The 26,633-nt window shown below is 39.0% G+C and overlaps 1 protein-coding gene across 1 annotated transcript; it reads left to right on the top strand.

Moving 5' to 3' along the window:
- Positions 1 to 1,390: 1,390 nt before the first annotated feature.
- PCBD1 (pterin-4 alpha-carbinolamine dehydratase 1) lies at positions 1,391 to 26,102 on the top strand. The gene is made up of 4 exons (XM_053692032.1): positions 1,391 to 1,488; positions 15,784 to 15,915; positions 22,129 to 22,209; positions 23,315 to 26,102. Exons 1-4 carry the CDS (start codon positions 1,486 to 1,488, stop codon positions 23,411 to 23,413), a joined length of 315 nt encoding a protein of 104 aa, XP_053548007.1. The 5' UTR covers positions 1,391 to 1,485; the 3' UTR covers positions 23,414 to 26,102.
- Positions 26,103 to 26,633: the final 531 nt, after the last annotated feature.

Raw genomic sequence — 26,633 nt, forward strand, 5'->3', positions numbered from 1 at the left:
CCCAAATATGACATTATCCCAGGTGTTTATTCACATAAAGTTTTATCATGGGGAAAAAAAAGTGGTGTCCAGTCTCTTAAATTAATGGGTTAAACAACTGGATTTTGTTAGCTCACAAGGACAAAGACTTTGTAAAATGTTTGTTTTGCTTTAAAAAATAGTAATAATTGAACACATTTAAAATACCTAGGATTTTATTTTGCATTTGCAGATCTGGTAAAAAAAAATGAGTTAGTCAAAAGCAAATATACTTTAGTATAAACATACAGAAATATCTTTCCTTATCCATGGACAATATAAACACACAGACCTGGAAATAGATACATTGACTTCTCCCAGGCAGGATGAGTCAGATGTAGATAAAAGGAACAATTGATGGATGACTCAGCTAGGTGGGATTTCTGTGTGTAGCAGATGAGGAGAGGTAAGTGGAGCAAAATGGGATCGCAGCAATATGTTTCAGTATCATAACTCAGCAATATGATCCAACCTGCTGACCCTGTGCTAATGCTTTATCTAATGGCACTTTTATGTTCCCTTAAAGGGATATGAAACCCAAACATTTTCTTTTGTGATTCAGACAGAGCATACAATTTAAAAAAAGTTTCCAATTTATTTCTATTATCAAGTTTGCTTCGTTTCCATGATATACTGTGTTGAAGAGATACCTAGGTAGCCATCTGGCGCACTACATCGCAAGCAATAGTGCTCTTGAAACTGGATCAAATTATTGCAAAACTGCTGCTATATAGTGCTCCAGAAATGTTCGGGCTCCTAAACATATGGCCCTGCTTTTCAACAAAAGTTACCCAGAGAACAAAAACATTTGATAAAATAAGTAAATTAGAAAGTTGTGAAAAACCACATGCTTTACCTGAATCTTGAAATTAATTCATATCCCTTTAACTTAACCCTTTAAAGGGACATTTTTGTTTAGATTGAAGTGTACATCAGATCATTTTCAGTTTTTTTATTAGAAGCATTTTTTTGCAATACAAACTAGAAAAAAAAAATGGTTCTAGAAAACACTAGCAGCACTGCTTCTCTGAGCATGCCCAGTCTGTGCATTTGAGTTTACACAGCATACACATGTATGCTCCACAACTGCACTTAATGCATTGTTGCTTTAATATTTGTTTTGCAAAAATGCTTCCTAGTGAAACAGAAATACACTCATGTACATTTCAATTTGTATTATATTTTCACTTTATTACCCACTCTTCTAAATGCACAACAGACAATGTGGGTGCTCTGTTGTAATTAACGATATTAACATGAAGAAGTTTCCTCAGACAAGATGGCTCTAATGCAGAATCAGACTTTGCCTCCCAGTGAATTGACTGAGGCTCAGCCCTGGTTGTTTGCAATGGGCGGATTACAATGTCCACCCCTCCTCTCAGACCCTTAGCCATAGAAGCAACAGCCTCTGAGTCTGTAGAGGAGACACAAAGCTGATCCAGCACTTGCTAAATCCCTTGGGTCGACATGGTAAGGTGATGCACCCTTAAAAATGGCTATTTCTCCTGTTATTCATTTGTATGTTGTGTTTTTGCCCAGTTCATACAGCTCTTGTTGTACAACTGTATCTAATTATAATTAAAAGTAGGTTCTGCAGCAACCAAAGTGCATTAGTTAATGAACAGCCTGAATAGTATGCAGTAGGGAAACCTGGGGAAAATAAAGTTTTCTATGTATTCATTTTCCTTCTGCCTCTGGAGGAATAAAACATATTTTTTGTTCCTCTGGTGTATTTTTTTATGTTTACTGTATATTGGGCCTTTGTAAAATAGTTATAAAATGCACGTTGTTCTGTGTATTAAATATGTATTATAATCTATTGCTGGTTGGAGGAATATGGATTTAAAGGTAAAGGAGCAAGAATAAAATAATGTGCAGTTATTAAAATGCTATAGTGCTATAGTGTAGATATGTGCATGGCGAAAAAATTCGGTTTGGATCGATTCAGAATTTTTCGGATCGATTCGAATTCGGAAATTTTTGAATCGATTTGTTTCGGATTCGTTTCGGATTCATTCGGATTCGAAGAAATTTGGTTCGGAAATTCGGAATTTCGGTAAGTGTTAGGTATTATGTACTGTATATTAGGTGTAACCCATAGCAGAGTGATATAACCTAATATACTGTACAATACTAGTGTAATCCATGGCCATCCGAATTTACCGAATAAATCTGAACTAATTCGGATTTTTTCGGTAAATTCGGCAGTATTTTAATTCGGAAATTCGGTTCGATCCGAATCTCCGAATTTAACGAATTTTCCAAATTTCTGAATCGAACCGAACCAAATTGCACATATCTACTATTGCGATTTAATATTCCTTTAAAAATGAAATGCTCTAATTCAGTAGCACATCTAATGTTTATGCTGTTCACTGTAACACGGTATGTTAAAAACATAGGTAAAGTCTTACATTGCAGCTCCCAAACTGAACACAGATGGGGATTGGTAATTTGTTCACTGGTTGTTTTCTGCTTGGGACCAGCAGTTCTCTGTGGCTCCCAAGCAGAGCAGAGTTCTAGGGGAGTAATGAAATTATATGCCGAATTAGAACATATTTTCCCACTGCAATAATAGATTATAGAATATATAGATGTAGTATTGCACCATATTTGAGTATAAGTTAAAGCAGAAACATAATATTTTAGTTACATAAACAATGTTCAAACAATAATATTTACTTGTATATTATAATGATAAAATATTTAAATGTTGTCAAAAATATTGCAAACAGAACGATCCCAGACAAATGGATAGTGCTGTATATTAAACATACAAGAAGATTAAATAGGCATAAAATACATCATATTGAAAGTGTAAGCATTTTATGACAAGTAATGCAGTAGTAAAATAAATAGTACAGCTACACAACTGCTCATTCCTCCTGGAGTTTTGCAAAATTTAATTTTTTCCAGATGATCAGTTTGAATTGCTTTCCACATTGAAAAATAAATTAAACAAACATGTACAAAACCATTGTGCTACGTCATAGGAAGTATGGTTTTTAGACTTCAGAGTACTCATTTTCATCAAAACCATTTTACAGAGACATTAAAGGACCAGTCAACACATTAGATTTGCATAATCAACAAATGCATGATAACAAGACAATGCAATAGCACTTAGTCTGAACTTCAAATGACTAGTAGTTTTTAAAAGAAAAGAAAAAGAAGAAAAAAAATCATCTAAAATAGAATATTTTGAAATGTATTATAGTGCTTTGTTTTTGTTAAAAAAAATGTTCCTGTGCTGAATAAACCACATTTTTCTGTGGCAGTTAAAACATGCCCAAGAAAATGATGATGTTATTTTATGTTAAAGGGACATTCTAATGTAAAAAGGACATGTTTCTGTTTATTAGAGCAAGTACTTTTAGCATTAGGGGCGCTTAGTGGGGGTTAAACACATAGATTTAGAGGGTGCTTATTGAATAGCCCTTTAATGGCTTCAGCAAAGGTGGTTAGATAAGGACTGCAAAACAATGGAGAGTTTGATCACTAGCCTTGTATGCCCAGTCCAGATTGGCTTCTAATACTAAGGCAAGTGGTGGTTGGAGTTTGGCTATTGATAAACAAAGTGATAATGCATTCCAAAAAATGTCACATTTACCCAGTATGTTAGTTTATTGCAGGATGTTTAGGGTCCCTTTAGCAGTGGGTTTTCTTTCCTGTAGCTTTTGATATCATGCAGTGAGTGATTTGTTAGCCTCATCTGAAATATAATATGCAAATACCAGGCCACAGTGAATATTGCACAACACTAGCAGGGCGGATCCTAAGATTACTTCCAAATGTGTTTGTGGCTTTAATTAGTCCCTCAGATGTCTGCCATGTGGTTTTGAAAATCTTCAAAGGATGAATTAGTTTTTTCAGATTTCAACTCTAATGGAAATTTGCTCTTTTTTTTTACTTTAATTTATTTTAGAGAAAACAAACAAAGAAACATACAAACAAAGAAGCATACATACAAACATACAAACATACAAACAAAGAAGCATACATACAAACGTACAAACATACAAAGAAGCATACATACAAACATACAAACAAACGTACAAACATACATACAAACAAACAAACAAACAAACATACAAACATACATAGCTAAATTGAATTAGGCACATGTTAAGTCACTCTCTTTGCGTAACTGTCTTACAAGAGTTGGCTGTGCCCCCATATACATAAATCTTGGTGTCTGTTATGTCAGTCAGAGCACACTGTGATACATGATACATACTTTAATTAAAGGGACATAAACAACTTTTCAATTATTTTTTTTTATCAAATGTTCTCAATATCCATTGTTGAAAAGCAGGAAGGCAAGCTCAGGAGCGTGCACATGCCTGCAGCCCTATGGGCTATATTTATAAACGGCTAGGCGAACTCTGTATGTGCTTCGCCTGTAACTGTGCCCCAGCTCGCCTCTGGAGAAGCGCACATGTGCGCCTGAATTTATAAAAAAAAATATACGTAACTGCGCAGGAGAGCTGGGGCGTAATAATGATAAATTTCACCTGTCGGAAAAAGCATTTACTCCCTATTTATCACAGTATATCCCTATAAATATTTACGCCGCCATGTTTTGATTATTAAAAAAGTGTTTTTTAGGTAACTATTTAGCTTATATTTATATTATATGATGTTTCTGTGCTGTTTTCGCCATATGTTGATAATTTAAGATCACAAAAATAAATATATCAATATATCGATATATATATATATATATAAAACTGTTCGTACCCATATGCACCTGTGGAAGCGCAAATTTCTGGCAATAACAGTCTCTTCTTGGCGCTGAGCCTTTGAAAAATTAGTTAAAAGAAGAAAGTCCTGCATCACAAGATGTAAAAGCATGTATTATAATGGTGTTCGCCTCAGTCTGTATGGCGAAATATACAACACGCAATTGAAGCCGAAATTTCAGTTCCCTATCGGCACACAGCAATGATAAATAAGAAACTGGGCGTATTTGTAGGTCAGGCTGTTAAATTACGCCTATTACTAATGTACAGTGGGGAAAAAAAGTATTTAGTCAGCCACCAATTGTGCAAGTTCTCCCACTTAAGAAGATGAGAGAGGCCTGTAATTTTCATCATAGGTATACCTCAACTATGAGAGACAAAATGTGGAAACAAATCCAGACAATCACATTGTCTGATTTGGAAAGAATTTATTTGCAAATTATGGTGGAAAATAAGTATTTGGTCAATATCAAAAGTTAATCTCAATACTTTGTTTTATATCCTTTGTTGGTAATGACAGAGGTCAAACATTTTCTGTAAGTCTTCACAAGGTTGTCACACACGGTTACTGGTATGTTGGCCCATTCCTGCATGCAGATCTCCTCTAGAGCAGTGATGTTTTGGGGCTGTCCAAAAGTTTTCTATGGGGTTGAGATCTGGAGACTGGCTAGGCCACTCCAGGACCTTGAAATGCTTCTTACGAAGCCACTCCTTCGTTGCCCGGGCGGTGTGTTTGGGATCATTGTCATGCTGAAAGACCCAGCCACATTTCATCTTCAATGCCCTTGCTGATGGAAGGAGGTTTGCACTCAACATCTAACGATACATGGCCCCATTTATTCTTTCATGTACACGGATCAGTCGTCCTGTTCCCTTTGCAGACAAACAGCCCCAAAGCATGATGTTGCCATCCCCATGCTTCACAGTAGGTATGGTGTTCTCTCTCCTCCAAACACGACAAGTTGTATTTCTACCAAACAATTCTACTTTGGTTTCATCTGACCATATGACATTCTCCCAATCCGCTTCTGGATCATCCAAATGCTCTCTAGCATACTTCAGACTGGCCGTACATGTACTGGCTTAAGCAGGGGGACACGTCTGGCACTGCAGGATCTGAGTCCCTGGCAGCGTAGTGTGTTACTGATGGTAGCCTCTGTTACGTTGGTCCAGCTCTCTGCAGGTCATTCACTAGGTCCCCCAGTGTGGTTCTGGGATGTTTGCTCACCGTTCTTGTGATCATTTTGACCCCACAGGGTGAGATCTTGCGTGGAGCCCCAGATCGAGGGAGATTATCAGTGGTCTTGTATGTCTTCCATTTTCTAATTATTGCTCCCACAGTTGATTTCTTCACACCAAGCTGCTTGCCTATTGCAGATTCAGTCTTCCCAGCCTGGTGCAGGTCTACAATTTTGTTTCTGGTGTCCTTCGACAGCTCTTTGGTCTTCACCATAGTGGAGTTTGGAGTGTGACTGTTTGAGGTTGTGGACAGGTGTCTTTTATACTGATAACAAGTTCAAACAGGTGCCATTAATACAGGTAATGAGTGGAGGACAGAGGAGCCTCTTAAAGAAGAAGATACAGGTCTGTGAGAGCCAGATATCTTGCTTGTTTGTAGGTGACCAAATACTTATTTTCCACCATAATATGCAAATAAATTCTTTCCAAATCAGACAATGTGATTGTCTGGATTTGTTTCCACATTTTGTCTCTCATAGTTGAGGTATACATATGATGAAAATTACAGGCCTCTCTCATCTTCTTAAGTGGGAGAACTTGCACAATTGGTGGCTGACTAAATACTTTTTTCCCCCCACTGTATATTGTTGCACTCGGGAACGCGCCCGTGTGCCTAGGCGAATGCAAGCGGAGTGCAAAGAACTTTCCTTCAGATTTGTGCAATTATAGGCGCAGAGTGCTTTGATGAATATGACGATCAGTTGGTATGCGCAATTTTGGACGGAATTAAAGGAGAATGGCTGATAAATCTACCCCTAAATAGCAGCAGTTTTGCTACAATATTAAACATTAGCAAGAGCAGTAGATGGCAGCACTATTTCCTGTCATTTAGTACTAAGGTTATACATTAGCAAGAGCACTAGATAGCAGCACTATTTGCTGTCATGTAGTACTAATCTTATACATTAGCAAGAGCACTAGATGGCAGCACTATTTCCTGTCATGTAGTACTAATGTTATACATTAACAAGAGCACTAGATGGCAGCACTATTTCCTGTCATTTAGTACTAAGGTTATACATTAGCAAGAGCACTAGATGGCAGCACTATTTCCTGTCATTTAGTACTAAGGTTATACATTAGCAAGAGCACTAGATGGCAGCACTATTTCCTGTCATTTAGTACTAAGGTTATACATTAGCAAGAGCACTAGATGGCAGCACTATTTCCTGTCATGTAGTACTAATCTTATACATTAGCAAGAGCACTAGATGGCAGCACTATTTCCTGTTATGTAGTACTAATGTTATACATTAGCAAGATCACTAGATGGCAGCACTATTTCCTGTCATGTAGTACTAATGTTATACATTAACAAGAGCACTAGATGGCAGCACTATTTCCTGTCATGTAGTACTATTTCCTGTCATGTAGTATGTTATACATTAGCAAGAGCACTAGATGGCAGCACTATTTCCTGTCATGTAGTACTAATGTTATACATTAGCAAGGGCACTAGATGGCAGCACTATTTCCTGTCATGTAGTACTAATCCTATACATTAGCAAGAGCACTAGATGGCAGCACTATTTCCTGTCATGTAGTACTAATCCTATACATTAGCAAGGGAACTAGATGGCAGCACTATTTCCTGTCATGTAGTACTAAGGTTATACATTAGCAAGAGCACTAGATGGCAGCACTATTTCCTGTCATGTAGTACTAAGGTTATACATTAGCAAGAGCACTAGATGGCAGCACTATTTCCTGTCATGTAGTACTAATGTTATACATTAGCAAGAGCACTAGATGGCAGCACTATTTCCTGTCATGTAGTACTAATGTTATACATTAGCAAGAGCACTAGATGGCAGCACTATTTCCTGTCATGTAGTACTAATCCTATACATTAGCAAGAGCACTAGATGGCAGCACTATTTCCTGTCATGTAGTACTAATGTTATACATTAGCAAGAGCACTAGAGGGCAACACTATTTCCTGTCCATGCAGGGCTCCAGACATGCACGCTGCCTATCTAGGTGTCTCTTCAACAAAGAATACCATGAGAACAAAGCAAATTTGATAATAGAAGTAAATTGGAAACTTTTTTGTGTGTGTGCTCTGTCTGAATCATGAAAAAACTGGGGTTTCATGCACCTATAAAGCAACATTAACGAGACATGAAAATAAAATTAAAACCAAGCACATCATTTTAACAGATTTTTTTTTAAAATGTACTTCTTTTATCAAGTTTACTTTGTTTTATTAGTATTGTTTGTTAAAAAGCATACCTAGGAATGTTGAGGAGCAGCAACGCTTTACTGGGAGCTAGCTGGTTTTTAGAGGCTACACACATTTGCCTCTTATGATTGGCATCAGATGTGCTCAGCTAGCTCCCAGTAGTGCAGTTTTAGACAACTTTCCAATTTACTTCTATTATCAAATTTCCTTTGTTCTCTTGTTATTGGTCAAGAATCAGCAACAAACTACTGGGACATAGCTGAACACATCAGGTGAGCCAATAAAAAGAGGCAAACAAGTGCAACGACCAATCGGCAGCTAGCTCCCAGTAATGCATTGCTGCTCCTGCGCCTATCTAGATATGTTTTTCAATAAACGATACCAAGAAAACAAAGCAAATTAGATAATAGATTGAAATTGGAAAGTTGTTTAAAATTGTATGTTGTATCTGTATCATGAAAGAGAACAATGTTTTATGTCCCTTTAATGCAATTTAGTACAGTATATGATATTTCCCATCTTTCATGTAAGCATTTATACCTTTTAATATTGTATACTGTATGGCACCTATATGTGTCCCCTGCTATAAGTATTTCATATAGACTGCACTATCCTTAATCTTTATAGCATCATATTGATATTTAATAGAAGTTACCTAGAGTTGTTTTTATTCTTCAGTTTATATGCGAGTGGGCGTTGCCTTATTGCCTTTATGGTAACTGTGTTTATCCTTAATATAAACTGTGTCTGGCAGTAGTTTTCCATGTGGTCTATAATTGCTGTTTAATATTTGCAGCTGCACATAAAACCGGTTATTGCATCTGACAGCGATGTTGCGATACGCTACTGTCTGCTCTTTTATCTAGTTGCTAGGATACAGGAACTTCATTTCCCTGTTTGTGAATGTGGCCTAATGTGTATGATATGACAGCTGTGTTTGTAACCTTTTTTTTTTTTTTTTTTTTTTTTTTCTGACTTATTTTTTTTGCAAAGCTTTTAAAAATAAATACAAGTTTACTCAGTTGTTTTTACAACACACCAAAATATCCAAAATACATTCAGACCTCCCTAATGTCCCTATGTGAAAAGGACAGTAATTCTAAACCCTGAGACAACCATATGTCACGATTTACAGACTTTCCCTAAACACTGCCTATAGACCGCCGGACATGCCTATAGGCCACTAGACACACATGCTTATAGACCACCAGACACGCCTATAGACCACCACACACACTTGTAGACCACCAGACACGCCTATAGACCACCACACACACTTATAGACCACCAGACACACATGCCTATAGACCACCACACACACTTATAGACCACCACACACACTTATAGACCACCAGACACACATGCCTATAGACCACCACACACACTTATAGACCACCACACACACTTATAGACCACCAGACACACATGCCTATAGACCACCACACACACTTATAGACCACCAGACACACCTATAGATCACCACACACACTTATAGATCACCACACACACTTGGAGACCACCAGACACGCCTATAGACCACCATACATGCCTATGGACCTCTAGACACGCCTATAGACCACCATACATGCCTATGGACCTCTAGACACGCCTATAGACCACCAGACACTCCTATGAACTGTCCAGACATGACCACCAACTGGCAACCAGTCATGCTCATGACCCCACCCACTAACCAACCATGACCACAAAACAGCAATGGCTTCCCCCTCAATGCCTTGAGTCCCTAATACCTAGTGCCTTTAGGAGGCACGTAGGAAATTGCATACAATTAAGGTGACCAGTGACCATGTACTATTGGGTTGTGTTCAGTAGCTCTGGAGCTGACCCTCTGGGGGTTAATATATTATATATATATATTATATTTTATATTAACAAGCAACAATGCAATTATAAATATCTATCACAAAAGTACTTTTTTTTTTTGCACTTTTATGACTTTTAAATGAAAACTGAGAGCGAGGTAAAAATGTTCCTGAGCCTACCTACATTTGTTTTCCAACAAAGGATACCAAGAAAACAAAGAATATAGTCTCTTAAAAGTGTATGCTCTCTCTAAACCGTGAACTTTTAATTCTGACTTTATATCCTTTTAAATACAACAAGGATTTTGGGGAAGACTGTAAAAAGAAACTCCAGAAAGCTCTTTAAAGGGACATGAAAGTCAGAATTAAACTTTAATACCATTTTAAGAGACTTTACTCTTCTGTTATAAAATGTACTTAGTTTTTGTTGTTGAAATGCATACCTTGGTATACTCAGAAGCAGCAATGCCCTTCTTGGAGCTAGATGGTGTGTGGTGTCTACATATATATCTAGCTCACTGGATGTGTCCAGCTAGGTCCCAGTACAGCATTACTGCTCTGAACCGACTGTAAAAAGAAACTCCAGAAAGCTCTTTAAAGGGACATGAAAGTCAGAATTAAACTTTAATACCATTTTAAGAGACTTTACTCTTCTGTTATAAAATGTACTTAGTTTTTGTTGTTGAAATGCATACCTTGGTATACTCAGAAGCAGCAATGCCCTTCTTGGAGCTAGATGGTGTGTGGTGTCTACATATATATCTAGCTCACTGGATGTGTCCAGCTAGGTCCCAGTACAGCATTACTGCTCTGAACCGACTTTAACTATGTGTTTAACCATACCTCCAAACATTTTTTAGGATGTGAGCATTGACCCACTAGGATTTTTATGGATGGTGTAGCATCGGGAGGGGCAGGGTCATAGTCTGGGCCAGGGCCGGATTTTCAGCCCTGGTGCCTGTAGGCACCTAAATAGGAAGCGCCCCCCCCCCCCCGCTTTGCAGGCTACCTTAAAGGGACACTGAACCCAAATTTTTTTCTTTCCTGATTCAGATAGAGCATGCAATTTTAAGCGACTTTCTAATTTACTCATATTATCACATTTTCTTCATTCTCTTGGTATGTTTATTTGAAAAGCAAGAATGTAAGTTTAGATGCCGGCCCATTTTTGGTGAACAACCTGGGTTGTCCTTGCTGATTGGACAGCACCAATAAACAAGTGCTGTCCATGGTTCTGAGCCAAAAATGTGCTGGCTCTTAGCTTAGATGCCTTCTTTTTCAAATAAAGATAGCAAGAGAACGAAGAAAAATTGATAATAGAAGTAAATTAGAAAGTTGCATAAAATTGCATGCTCTATCTGATTCATGAAAGGAAAAATTTGGGCTCAGTGTCCCTTTAACTAAGATGGCCATCGACAGTGTGGCAGACATCTTTGTTAAGGTTGCCAGCTGAGTTAGGTGCCCCTCTATGGAGGACGCCTGTAGGCACATGCCTACTCTGCCTTATTATAAATCCGGCCCTGGTCTGGAACTTTTCAGGAGGGGGATCTGCATGTCTGGAGAACATGACTTAGGTAGATCCCTTAAAACTGGGACACTGAAAGGCTGCAGACAGGTAGTGGGCCAGACTTCCCAAACTGTGGCAATCCCGCAGGATGGTTGAGGGTAAGGTTTAACCCTTTGTGCAAGCCCTACACCACCCAGGACACACTTCAGGTTATAACATAAAAACAGTGGAAGGTACCAGAGAGTTGATGACAGCTTATCCTTCGCTGCACAATGATATAAGCACCTGTGGGGACTGGCTAGTTACAGTGAGATATTTTCACATATTATTAATTATTCTTTATGTGAAAAATACTTTTTTGAGGCCTATCTTTTTATATAATTCTTGGAAAATTAAATAAACTTGATTCTATAATAAGGTGTCTTTTTAATGCCTTTAAAACCAGCGCGACTTATGTGTAACAGATCTGCTAAGTAAATGTATTTCTGTTACGCTAACCACATTTAAATAAAATGTTTTCTAACAAATGTTAAATATTTTGTAACACTAGATGTAGAAGTATAAAATAATGTATTACTGTAATACGTTTCTTCATGTGATGGATATTTGTGATGTAGTTGGATACATAAATTAGTGCTACATAATATTTTTTTTTCTGTATTTCTCACTCCCTTTTCTATGACCCTGTGCTGGCACTTAACAAAAGACATCAAGGGAACATTTGCGGTTGTTTATCCCTACAGGTTTTTGTTAATGACATTATGCCTGATTTTACTGGCTCATGTGCAAGGAACAAAAAAAGCATATTGTGTGCATATTGCAGTATGCTCCAGTCTGCCTTATGTTACTGTTACACCACAGTGACATACTAAGGCTCTCACTGAATGGGATTTGAAGTGTGTGTATACATAAAATAACTTTTTTCATATTATAGTGACATTTAATCTTATTGACCTATACACCTTTTAGTGTTTTTAATAGTAAATATTTATTTTGTTAGACACAAAGGGGTAGATTTATCAAATTCCGGATGGACATGATTCACTGCAGCATACGCTGTGGGCATTTAACATTGCACAAGCATTTCTAGTAAAATGCTTGTGCAATGTTGCCCCCTGCAGATTTGCGGCCAATCAGCCGCTAGCAGGGGGTGTCAATCATCCCGATCAGATCGGGATGATTGCAGTCCGACACCTAAAAGGCGGTAAACAAGTTAAGGACCAGCGGTCTTGCGCCCGCTGCTTCTTAACTTAGGTTTCAGGCGTACACAGCAGCATTCGCTGCTTGTTAAATCCAACCCTAGATGTTTTCTCAACACACACGGCAGTTTTGTGGCACTGCTTAAGGGTACATTTATTAAGCTGAGAAACTGCTTTTTTTTTCTTCTCCGCTACCTCAGAAGTGGCGAGATTAATTACCTCTACACTCACTCATTGGAGGTGATTGACATTTCCTACTCTAATGTAATTGGTTGCTCCAGAGCAGGGGGCGGCATTGCACAAGGATCCTCTTGTGCAATGGTAAATTCTGCCGTGCAAAGAATGAAACACCACAAGTGCCGATTGCAGTCGGGCAGGTTCGCTACTTGTAAACTGCAGTCATGCTACATTTACCCTCTTAGTATTCACTAATGATTTACGTAAATTAAACATCAAGTGGTGTTTTTACATCATAGTTAATTAGATAATATGCCAGGTGGACATTATGTAACATTAGGCAACCAGACAGATATACAGTAGCGTTGGGAGAGAGACTTTCTTCTCTGTATTGATTTATTACATTATATATATTTGAGAGACAAAAATAATAGGCTACTACAATGTGTGCAGCCTTCTCATAACGTGAAAGTGTTGCCTATTTTAACCAGTTAGCTTTTATCTGGATAATGATATATGTCACATAATGGCTCTGGGCTCTAAGGACAAGATTAACATGTTCAAATATCTACGCTCTTAGGGGCCAAATTATTAAGCACCATATGGTGCCTAATACATCTGTTTCCGCGCAAGCCTTCAGGCTCCCCGGAAACAGCCGTTAAGAAGCAGCGGTCTTAAGACATCCGCCATCTCTGAGTGGTGGACAGCAGTCAACCCGATCAGATACGATCGGGTTGATTGACACCCCCTGCTAGCTGCCGATTGGTGGCAAATCTGCAGGGGGCGGCATTGCACAAGCAGTTCACCAGAACTGCTTGTGCAATGTTAAATGCCAACAGCGCATTCAGCGATGTCTGTTGGACATGATTCGCTGAGCCCCTATGTGTCATGGTGCAGCTGCAGAGAGCCAACCACTGCCTGCCTTGTGTTTTACAGCCCCCTTAACCAATCAGGAAGGCTATAACAAATACAGCATGTACCAAACTAAAACTTTGGTTTTTGATGTGCAAAACATAATTGGTTGATAAGGGGTTAACAGAACATACAAATCCTCTGGTATTATGACCAGTTATGAAAATAACAGATACTGTAAAATAAATAGCACTGGCTTTCCTTATAAATAATTCCTTGCTCTTCTGATGCAGGCAGTGGCACCTCAGCCCTATAAACACGCTCTAATGCTGATGATGTAACTGCTCCATACTGGCCAATCACAGGCAGTGGCACCTCAGCCCTATAAACACGCTCTAATGCTGATGATGTAACTGCTCCATACTGGCCAATCACAGGCAGTGCCTTCAGCTCTTCCCAAAACCTTTTTTTTCATTCAATATTAAAGGGGCGTAACAGAGTATTGCATGCTTGGTCTGTACAGCCGTGATATATAAAACAGTGCAGCAATGTTATTAGCCTCAAATGTAATTCCAAAATTAGCACAACATACACATGCCGGCCCCATGCCAACCTCTGAGCTTACAGGGACACTGAATGGTATCTACTCTCTGTGCATTGTATTGACTTGCATGTCCCTTTAAAACCCTTTGTATTTTCACAACTGATTATACTTAATTTAGGGTATTTCATATTCTTTTAAGAAATGATTTTCACTACAAAATAAAGTTAAGTTAATAAGTTGTTTCACAATTAAACTGAGATTAAATGCTGCATGTTATAGTTTATATAAAACAGGACAGGCTCTTGGTACATTTTTCAGATTATTATTCTGTATTTGTGTTGGTGTGGCAGTGCACGGACAGTAAATGATCTCTGCACACCTGGAATACTGTAATATTCCCCAACCTAATGCAGGATAACATATCAGATGAGTATTTGAAAGCATCGACTGCCACTACTGACATACTGTAGTACAGAGGGGCGAGGGCAGAATCAGATGCTGTTTGGGCACACTGTCTCAACAAGAATATTTGGGGGGTAGAGACTACAGAGGGTGCTTGCCAGGCAGAGGATGTGTTAATAATTAAACGATTCTTCAGTTAATACTAAACCAAGGCTGGTCATTAACCTGTTTCTCATTATTTTGTTTATTGAGTCAACACACTGGGTGAAATTCACTGACAACCCTCTCCAGCCTCACCACTGGACGCAAGCAGCTGATTGGTGGCTGAACAACATGCCTCTTGTCATTGGCTGACCCAATGTGTTCAGATAGCTCCAAATAGTGCATTGTTGGTCCTGTTGTACTGAACTGCAAAATTTCAGCTTACAAAATGTAAAACTATCACTTATTAATGATTTACACACAACTGTCTGTAAAAATTTTTGAAAGCCCTGGTGTGTAATTGTACCTTACCTCCCTTAATTGTTGGCAATGATAAATAGCTTTAAAATAGTGTGTGCACTGCTCTAAGTAATCCCTGTGTAATATGTAGCTGACATTATACTCAGGCTACAGAAGATGAGTTCCAGTCGCACTAGTGAAGCATGAGACAAGCACAATTTGTGTGGTACTTATGGCAAAAGCATAAGTCTACTTGATTTTGTTATTTAAAAAGATAGATTATGCCTTTACTACCCATTCTCCTTTAAAACCTCTTAGTTTGCTTGTTTCTAAGCCCCAGCAGGTCGCCCCTTATCACAGTGCTTTTTAAATCTTGCACAACAGCAAGAAAGTGCTAGTTCATGTGTGCCTTATAGATAACGTTGTGCTCGCTCCCATGGAGAATGAGGTTTACGCAAGAACCAGCACCGATTGGCTACAGTGCAAAATTCTAAAACGCAGAGAGATAAAGGAGGCAGTCTGACAGGACAATGAGCATTCATAACACTATCCCTGTCACCCAGGCTTAGTCAGTCAGTCTAAACAGTACGTAAACTGCAATTGTTAACAAAAATGTATTTTGATGTTGAGATAAGAGGGTTTTCTGTTTGCTGATAGGCGGGGAAAGCGCACAGACTCAGCGGAGAGGAGAGAGATCAGCTGCTGCCTAACCTGAGAGCAGTGGGCTGGAATGAGTTGGATGGACGAGATGCTATCTGCAAAGAATTTCATTTTAAGGATTTTAACAGGGTAAATTAACCGAAAACCATAGATTGTAACAAACAGGAAAAAAAGCAATCTGTGTATTCAAATCATCTGCATATGAAAGAGGGGTGGGGGAACACTTACACATATTCACAAATATTTTATAATAAAAAAAGGTTTAATGTAAAGTGATATGTTACTCAGTATAACTTCTTATTTATCCTTAATGTAACTGTCAGAAAGAAAAAGTATATAAACCTCCTCTATTAAAAAAACATAATTTATGCTTACCTGATAAATTCCTTTCTTCTGTAGTGTGATCAGTCCACGGGTCATCATTACTTGTGGGATATTAACTGCTCCCCTACAGGAAGTGCAAGAGGATTCACCCAGCAGAGTTGCTATATAGCTCCTCCCCTCTACGTCACCTCCAGTCATTCGACCAAGGACCAACGAGAAAGGAGAAGCCAAGGGTGTAGTGGTGACTGGAGTATAATTTAAAAAATATTTACCTGCCTTAAAAAACAGGGCGGGCCGTGGACTGATCACACTACAGAAGAAAGGAATTTATCAGGTAAGCATAAATTATGTTTTCTTCTGTTAAGTGTGATCAGTCCACGGGTCATCATTACTTGTGGGATACCAATACCAAAGCAAAAGTACACGGATGACGGGAGGGATAGGCAGGCTCTTTATACAGAAGGAACCACTGCCTGAAGAACCTTTCTCCCAAAAATAGCCTCCGAGGAAGCAAAAGTGTCAAATTTGTAAAATTTGGAAAAAGTATGAAGCGAAGACCAAGTTGCAGCCTTGCAAATCTGTTCAACAGAGGCCTCATTCTTAAAGGCCCAAGTGGAAGCCACAGCTCTAGTGGAATGAGCTGTAATTCTTTCAGGAGGCTGCTGTCCAGCAGTCTCATAAGCTAAACGAATTATGCTACGAAGCCAAAAAGAGAGAGAGGTAGCAGAAGCTTTTTGACCTCTCCTCTGACCAGAGTAAACGACAAACAGGGAAGACGTTTGTCGAAAATCTTTAGTTGCCTGTAAATAAAATTTAAGGGCACGAACTACATCCAGATTGTGCAAAAGACGTTCCTTCCTCGAAGAAGGATTTGGGCACAAGGATGGAACAACAATCTCCTGATTGATATTCCTGTTAGTGACTACCTTAGGTAAGAACCCAGGCTTAGTACGCAGAACTACCTTATCCGAGTGAAAAATCAAATAAGGAGAATCACAATGTAAGGCTGATAACTCAGAGACTCTTCGAGCCGAGGAAATAGCCATTAAAAATAGAACTTTCCAAGATAACAACTTTATATCAATGGAATGAAGGGGTTCAAACGGAACACCCTGTAAAACGTTAAGAACAAGGTTTAAACTCCATGGTGGAGCCACAGCTTTAAACACAGGTTTAATCCTGGCCAAAGCCTGACAAAAAGCCTGAACGTCTGGAACTTCTGACAGACGCTTGTGTAACAGAATGGACAGAGCTGAGATCTGTCCCTTTAAGGAACTAGCGGATAACCCCTTTTCTAAACCTTCTTGTAGAAAAGACAATATCCTAGGAATCCTAACCTTACTCCAAGAGTAACCTTTGGATTCGCACCAATATAGGTATTTACGCCATATTTTATGGTAAATCTTTCTGGTGACAGGCTTCCTAGCCTGTATTAAGGTATCAATAACTGACTCAGAAAAACCACGCTTTGATAAGATCAAGCGTTCAATTTCCAAGCAGTCAGCTTCAGAGAAGTTAGATTTTGATGTTTGAAAGGACCCTGAATCAGAAGGTCCTGTTTCAGAGGTAACGACCAAGGTGGACAGAATGACATGTCCACCAGATCTGTATACCAAGTCCTGCGTGGCCATGCAGGCGCTATTAGAATCACTGATGCTTTCTCCTGTTTGATTCTGGCAATCAATCGAGGAAGCATCGGGAAAGGTGGAAACACATAAGCCATCCTGAAGGTCCATGGTGCTGTCAAGGCATCTATCAGGACCGCTCCCGGATCCCTGGATCTGGACCCGTAGCGCGGAAGCTTGGCGTTCTGTCGAGACGCCATGAGATCTATCTCTGGTTTGCCCCAACGTGGAAGTATTTGGGCAAAGACCTCTGGATGAAGTTCCCACTCCCCCGGATGAAAAGTCTGACGACTTAAGAAATCCGCCTCCCAGTTCTCCACTCCCGGGATGTGGATTGCAGACAGGTGGCAAGAGTGAGACTCTGCCCAGCGAATTATCTTCGATACTTCCATCATTGCTAGGGAGCTTCTTGTCCCTCCCTGATGGTTGATATAAGCTACAGTCGTGATGTTGTCCGACTGGAACCTGATGAACCCCCGAGTTGCTAACTGGGGCCAAGCCAGAAGAGCATTGAGGACTGCTCTCAATTCCAGAATGTTTATTGGAAGAAGACTCTCCTCCTGATTCCATAGTCCCTGAGCCTTCAGAGAATTCCAGACAGCGCCCCAACCTAGTAGGCTGGCGTCTGTTGTTACAATTGACCAGTCTGGCCTGCTGAATGGCATTCCCCTGGACAGATGTGGCCGATAAAGCCACCATAGAAGAGAATTTCTGGTCTCTTGAATGGAATGAAGGACACGGCATGCATTTTGAAGTTTTGTTAACCTGTCCTCTGTCAGGTAAATCTTCATTTCTACAGAATCTATCAGAGTCCCCAGGAAGGGAACTCTTGTGAGTGGAAAGAGAGAACTTTTCTCTTCGTTCACTTTCCATCCATGCGACCTTAGAAATGCCAGTACTATCTCTGTATGAGATTTGGCAGTTTGAAAGCTTGAAGCTTGTATCAGTATGTCGTCTAAGTACGGAGCTACTGAAATTCCTCGCGGTCTTAGTACCGCCAGAAGAGTGCCCAGAACCTTTGTGAATATTCTTGGAGCCGTAGCCAGTCCGAATGGAAGAGCTACAAACTGGTAATGCCTGTCTAAAAAGGCAAACCTTAGATACCGGTAATGACTTCTGTGAATCGGTATGTGAAGGTAAGCATCCTTTAAATCCACTGTGGTCAAGTACTGACCCTCTTGGATCATGGGCAAAATTGTTCGAATAGTTTCCATCTTGAACGATGGAACTCTTAGGAATTTGTTTAGGATCTTTAAATCCAAGATTGGCCTGAAGGTTCCCTCTTTTTGGGAACTACAAACAGATTTGAGTAAAACCCTTGTCCTTGTTCCAACCGCGGAACTGGATGGATCACTCCCATTAATAAAAGATCTTGTACGCAGCGTAGAAACGCTTCCTTCTTTGTTAGGTTTGTTGACAACCTTGACAGATGAAATCTCCCTCTTGGGGGAGAGGATTTGAAGTCCAGAAGGTATCCCTGAGATATGATCTCTAACGCCCAGGGATCCTGAACATCTCTTGCCCAAGCCTGGGCGAAGAGGGAAAGTCTGCCCCCCACTAGATCCGGTCCCGGATCGGGGGCCCTCAATTCATGCTGTCTTAGGGGCAGCAGCAGGTTTTCTGGCCTGTTTGCCCCTGTTCCAGGACTGGTTAGGTTTCCAGCCTTGTCTGTAGCGAGCAACAGCTCCTTCCTGTTTTGGTGCAGAGGAAGTTGATGCTGCTCCTGCTTTGAAATTACGAAAGGAACGAAAATTGGACTGTCTAGCCTTGGCTTTGGCCTTGTCCTGAGGCAGGGCATGACCTTTACCTCCTGTAATGTCATCAATAATCTCTTTCAAGCCGGGCCCGAATAAGGTCTGCCCTTTGAAAGGAATATTAAGCAATTTAGATTTAGACGTAACATCAGCTGACCAGGATTTTAGCCACAGAGCTCTGCGTGCCTGAATGGCGAATCCTGAATTTTTAGCCGCAAGTTTAGTTAAATGTACTACGGCATCTGAAATAAATGAATTAGCTAACTTAAGAATTTTAAGTTTGTGTGTGATGTCATCTAGTGTGGATGATTGAAGTGTCTCTTCCAGAGACTCAAACCAAAATGCTGCTGCAGCCGTGACAGGCGCAATACATGCAAGAGGTTGCAATATAAACCCTTGTTGAACAAACATTTTCTTAAGGTAACCCTCTAATTTTTTATCCATTGGATCTGAAAAAGCACAGCTATCCTCCACTGGGATAGTGGTACGCTTAGCTAAAGTAGAAACTGCTCCCTCCACCTTAGGGACCATTTGCCATAAGTCCCGTGTGGCGGCGTCTATTGGAAACATTTTTCTGAATATAGGAGGGGGTGAGAAAGGCACACCGGGTCTATCCCACTCCTTAGTAACAATGTCAGTAAGTCTCTTAGGTATAGGAAAAACGTCAGTACTCGTCGGTACCGCAAAATATTTATCCAACCTACACATTTTTTCTGGGATTGCAACTGTGTTACAATCATTCAGAGCCGCTAATACCTCCCCTAGTAACACACGGAGGTTCTCAAGCTTAAATTTAAAATTTGAAATGTCTGAGTCCAGTTTATTTGGATCAGAACCGTCACCCACAGAATGAAGCTCTCCGTCTTCACGTTCTGCAAACTGTGACGCAGTATCAGACATGGCCCTTGCATTATCAGCTGTTCTCATCCCAGAGTGATCACGTTTACCTCTTAGTTCTGGTAGTTTAGCCAAAACTTCAGTCATAACAGTAGCCATATCTTGTAATGTGATTTGTAATGGCCGCCCAGATGCACTCGGCGCTACAATATCACGCACCTCCTGAGCGGGAGATGCAGGTACTGACACGTGAGGCGAGTTAGTCGGCATAACTCTCCCCTCGTTGTTTGGTGAAATATGTTCAATTTGTACAGATTGACTATTTTTTAAAGTAGCATCAATACATTTAGTACATAAATTTCTATTGAGCTCCACTTTGGCATTAACACATATAGCACAGAGATATTCCTCTGAATCAGACATGTTTAACACACTAGCAAATAAACAGCAACTTGGAAATACTTTTCAAAGTAATTTACAAATAATATGAAAACAAACTGTGCCTTTAAGAAGCACAGAAAATATTATAACAGATAAAATAATTAAGTTATAGCATCAATCTTTGTCAGAATATACAGTTTTAGCAAAGGATTGTTCCCCTCAGCAAATGATAACTAACCCAGGCAGCAGAAAAAAAAAATACACAAATAAACGTTTTTTATATCACAGTCAATACAATCAGCACAGCTCTGCTGTGAATGATTACTTCCCTCAAAAAAGACTCTTGAGATCCCTGAACTCTGTAGAGATGAACCGGATCATGCAGGAAGAAAATGAACCTCTGACTGAGTTTTTCTGATGCATAGTGAAAGCACCAAAATGGCCCCTCCCCCACACACATAACAGTGAGAGGGATCAGTGAACTGCTCTAATTTAAATCAAAACTATTGCCAAGTGGAAAAAAAGTGCCCAAAACATTTTTTCACCCAGTACCTCAGAGAAAAAAACGTTTTTACATGCCAGCAAAAAAACGTTTTACCTCAATAATTGTCATTTAAAACCTATTGCAAGTCCCTGCAAAATAGGTTAAGTCTATGTATACAGTTTAAAAGCCAGAGAAGTACCATTTCCCAGAAAACTGAAGTGTAAAATATACATACATGACAGCCTGATATCAGCTACATCTACTGCATTCAAGGCTGAGTTTACATTATAACGGTATGGCAGGATTTTCTCATCAATTCCATGTCAGAAAATAATAAACTGCTACATACCTCTTTGCAGATTAATCTGCCTGCTGTCCCCTGATCTGAAGTTTACCTCTCCTCAGATGGCCGAGAAACAGCAATATGATCTTAACTACTCCGGCTAAAATCATAGAAAAACTCAGGTAGATTCTTCTTCAAATTCTACCAGAGAAGGAATAACACACTCCGGTGCTATTATAAAATAACAAACTTTTGATTGAAGATATAAAAACTAAATATATCACCATAGTCCTCTCACACATCCTATCTAGTCGTTGGGTGCAAGAGAATGACTGGAGGTGACGTAGAGGGGAGGAGCTATATAGCAACTCTGCTGGGTGAATCCTCTTGCACTTCCTGTAGGGGAGCAGTTAATATCCCACAAGTAATGATGACCCGTGGACTGATCACACTTAACAGAAGAAATAAGTCTTTGTATAAAGAGATTACAATAAATTATAGTAGCAAATAACTAACCAATAGATTCTAAAAGATTTAAAACCAGCACTTCAGAGAATGTGTCATTAGTGCAGCTCATAATAGCGCTGTTCTTGCAGTAAATGCAGATAATCTATACGTGTTACATTACAATTAACTTTCTGTATTTCATATTAGGCATTTGGGTTTATGACCAGGGTGGCACTACAAGCTGAGAAACTAGATCATCATCCGGAGTGGTTCAATGTCTACAACAAGGTAATTAAATAAAAATAATCAGTTTTTTTTGACTGACATTAAAGTCAGTTTTTATATCCGAGCATCTGTATACTATGCGCTGCGGAATCTGTTGGCGCTCTACAAATACCTGATAATAATAAATACAGCAGCAGTCTACATACAAAATAAATGTTTTGAAACCATTGGCACTTTATTAAATGCACATTAAATGTTTTCTATCATGATTGAGATTGCATACAATTTTTAAAAAAAATCCAATTCACTATCACTATTATTATTCAAGGGATTTGAAATAGTTCTCCTTTAATAAAAAAAAAAAATAGTTAAACCAAAGGAAAACAGCAAGCAATGTGTTTGTTTTCTTGCAAAATGAGCACTTAGAAATTCTCAGTGTAGCCACTGACTTTAGTGAGATAAGGGAGCTACTGTTGTAAATCCTAAATTATACTGTCATATGATTGTTGCAGCTGAAGTCCTCTACTGAGCATGGGCAATAAACTGACAGGACCTAGTGCTAGTGTCTCCTACTACTACTGCAAAAGGGAAATCTGTTCTATTGCCTTCCTGTAAAGATTTCAGCCCCCTCTTGGGGTATTGATAGTAATAGGCCCTGTTCAAATGGCGCTAAAAAAGAAAGATTAAAAGCAAAGTCATTTTTAAAATTAAAACAAGACAAGAAAATGTACCATAGGTTCCAAAGAATGCTTCTGTGTGATTAAAGAGACATAAAACTTTTTTTTTGTTTATTTCATGATTCAGATAGAACATAACATTTCAAACATTTTTCCAATTTACTTCTATTATCAAATTTATTTTCTTGTTATCCTTTGTTGAAAAGCGGGGGGGAAGCTGAACAGTGTGCACGTGTTTGCAGCACTATATAGCAGCAGTTTTGCAACAATGTTGTACATTAGCAAGAGCACTAGATGGCAGCATTTTTTTCTTTTATGTAGTGATTGAGCCATGTGCACATTACCTATCTAGATATCTCTTCAACAAAGAATTACATTAGATCAAAGTAAATTTGAAAATCGTAAAAATGTAAAGTTTTTAAATTGTATTCTCTATCTGAATCATGAAAGGAATGTTGGGTTTTGTTTAATATTTGTTTGTATTTTTTCAGGTCCACATAACTCTGAGCACTCATGAATGTGGCGGCCTGTCGGAAAGAGATATTAACTTGGCAAGTTTTATTGAACAAGTCGCAGCTACGCTCTCTTAAATCAAGGAGTGCCAGAAATGCCAAAATCTTGTTTTCAAATCATACAATGTCTTATGGTTGCCGAGTTTACGCTCATTTCAGGAATTAGAAAGGAGACACTGAAAAGTCAATTCATTTTCTGGGATTTTAGTTTAGCCAATACTGTGACTCAATATCAGAAACAAAGGAATTATTTAGGTGTCTAGAAACCCAAACCATCTGACTGTTATTAAAGGGATATGAAACCCAAAAATGTTCTTTTGTGACTCAGACAGAGCATAACATTTTAAAGAGTTAAAAATTTGCTTTATTCCCATGGTATTCTATTTTGAAGAGATACCTAGGTAGACATCTGGAATACTACATGGCAGAAAATAGTGCTGCTATATAGTGCTATAGCAAATGGATAATATTCTTGCAAAACTGCTGCCATATAGTGCCCCAGAAATGGGCCGGCCCCTAAGTGTAGGTCCCTGCTTTTCAACAAAAGATAGCAAGAGAATGAAGAAAAAATGATAATTTAAATAGTTTTTTTTTTAAAGAAAAAAAATTGGGTTTAATATCCCTTTAAAGCTATTTCCATTTGAGATCTGTTTTTATATAATCATGTTTAATCCTACTGTTATTATTTGACCAAATTGGTATTTAGTAATAACCCACTAGCAGTATTTTTTTATATATTTGTTGCATGCAAGATAAAATATATATATATATGTCACATTTTAATATTATGTCCTTTGTGGTGAATGTGTATTTTATTAAACAGACGTCTCATTAATTGCACATATTAGCTTTATTAATTTATAAGATTTTATACAATTTTCCTAGAAAACTAAAAGTATAAAATATTTACACTTAAGCAATAATAGGCAATTTATTACAATTATATTTTGTAGCTTTACAGTACTGTCATTTTTACAGGGACATAAAATTAGTGTTCATTATTTGTTAGGGAAGGATATGCCACATATGGATGCGGTCTGAGGCAATTGTCTCTTTTAAATGCTGGATTTATTAGAATATTTAACACATGAATATCCGATTTGCACACATTTGTGCATTGCACTTCTTTCCTAATAAAATATGGTGTTGGGAAGAGCCAAATGCCTTACACCGCAGCCATATTCTGCATTTGTTTCCCTAATGAATACTGAAGATATGCACCACTATCTCCCCATCACCCCAAGTCCGCTGCCAAGGAGTTACACTTGACTCCAACCTGTCCTTCATACCACACATCCAATTGCTCTCTTCATCCTGTTGCAACCACCTAAGCAATATCTCCAAAATTAATCTGTTTCTGAGTGCTGAAACTACTAAACAGCTAATCCACTCTGTGGTAATGTTTTGACTTGACTACTGTAATAACCTACTAACTGACCTCCCTCTCTCCCCTCTTCAATCCATCCTAAATGCCTCTGCTAGGATAATCCACCTCTCCCGACGCTCTGTATCTGCTGCACTTCTCTGCAAGTCACTTCACTGGCTCCCCATCCACAGCAGAATTAAATTTAAAATTCTCACCCTGACCTACAAAGCCCTTACCAGCACAGCCCCCCCCCACCTCTCCTCACTCATCAACAAATATACTCCAGCCCACCCCCTAAGATCCAACAATGACCTGCTCCTTGCATTTTCTACCATCACCTCCTCCCATGCTAGACTACAGGACTTCTCTTGTGCGGCACCAACCATCTGGAACGCATTTCCTCGAGCTGTCAGACTTTCCCCTAACCTTTCCTCCTTTAAATGCTCCCTGAAGACCTTTTTGTTCAGGGAAGACTATCTCCAAATCAGTAACAAATGAATTCCACTTGCCTAATAGCTGCCCTCATCTAACTCCACACTAACATCATTCTCACCCTCACCTACAAAGTCCTTACCAACGCAGCTCCCCCCTACCTGTCCTCACTCATCAACAAATATACTCCAGCCCAACCCCTAAGATCCATCAATGACCTGCTCCTTGCATTTTCTACCATCACCTCCTCCCATGCTAGACTACAGGACTTCTCTCATGCGGCACCAACCATCTGGAACGCACTTCCTCGAGCTGTCAGACTTTCCCCTAACCTTTCCTCCTTTAAACGCTCCCTAAAGACCTTTTTTCAGGGAAGCCTATCTCCAAATCAGTAACAAATGAATGCCACTTGCCTAATAGCTGCCCTCATCTAACTCCACACTAACATCATTCTCACCTTTGCAGTCCCCACCTCCTGTTTCTCACCCTCCTTCCCATCTAGATTTTAAGTTCCCACGGGAACAGGGCCCTCAATTCCCCCTGTATATGTTTGTTAAACTTTGTCTGGTGTCTTTCATATCGTATTGTACTTTTATTTTTGTACCCATGGACACCGCTGCGGAATCTGTTGGCGCTTTATAAATAAATAATAATAATGCCTAAAAATGAGTAACCTGAAAGGTGAGCATGCAACCGCTACTAATTCGCCTTTATCTTTTTTAAGGGGGTAGCATGTGATATGCCTGCAATTTTAGGCAAATTATAGATATGTAGAAGCCACTGTTGACATGGCCAGGGGACCATTAGTTCATTAGTTTAAAGGAACAGTAAACATTTAAACTACTTAGCAAAATGATTTCATTATTTATTTTGCTCTCTCCATGCTTCCTGTAATTAGAGATGTTGTACTGTAAAATGTTACCAATTTTTAATTTTACCTGCTGGAGTGCATTAAATTACTTACAATAAGTTCCTTTACCTTGATTATGTCATTTGAAATAGCATTTTAGGTTAAACTTCCGCCTATACTGAAAGACAGTCCAGCCCATTTGAAAGGTTTTTACTGAGCTTACCTAGGTATGTTCTTCTGAGCCTACCTAGGTATGTTCTTCAACAAAATGATACAGAGAGAATTAAGCAAATCTGATAATAGAAGTTAATAGGAAATTTGTTTCACAAAATTGCATGTTATATCCAAATAAATTATTTTGCTTGTACTGTACCTTTAAAAGGGACAGGTAAGTCAAAATTAAACTTTCATGATTCAGATAGGGCCTGCAATTGTAAACAACTTTCCAATTTACTTTTGTTATCATCAAATTTGCTTTGTTCTCTTGGTATTCTTTGTTGAAAGCTAAACCTAGGTAGGCTTAAAACGAATTTCTGAACTGTTAAAGGCTGCCTCTTATCTCAGTACATTGACAGTTTTTAACAGCTAGAAATCGCTAGTTCATGTGTGCCATATAAAATTGTGCTAATTCCCGTGGAGTTATGAGTCAG

This window comes from Bombina bombina, chromosome 9 (assembly GCF_027579735.1).
Source record: "Bombina bombina isolate aBomBom1 chromosome 9, aBomBom1.pri, whole genome shotgun sequence".
In the NCBI taxonomy this organism is placed as follows: Eukaryota; Metazoa; Chordata; class Amphibia; order Anura; family Bombinatoridae; genus Bombina; species Bombina bombina.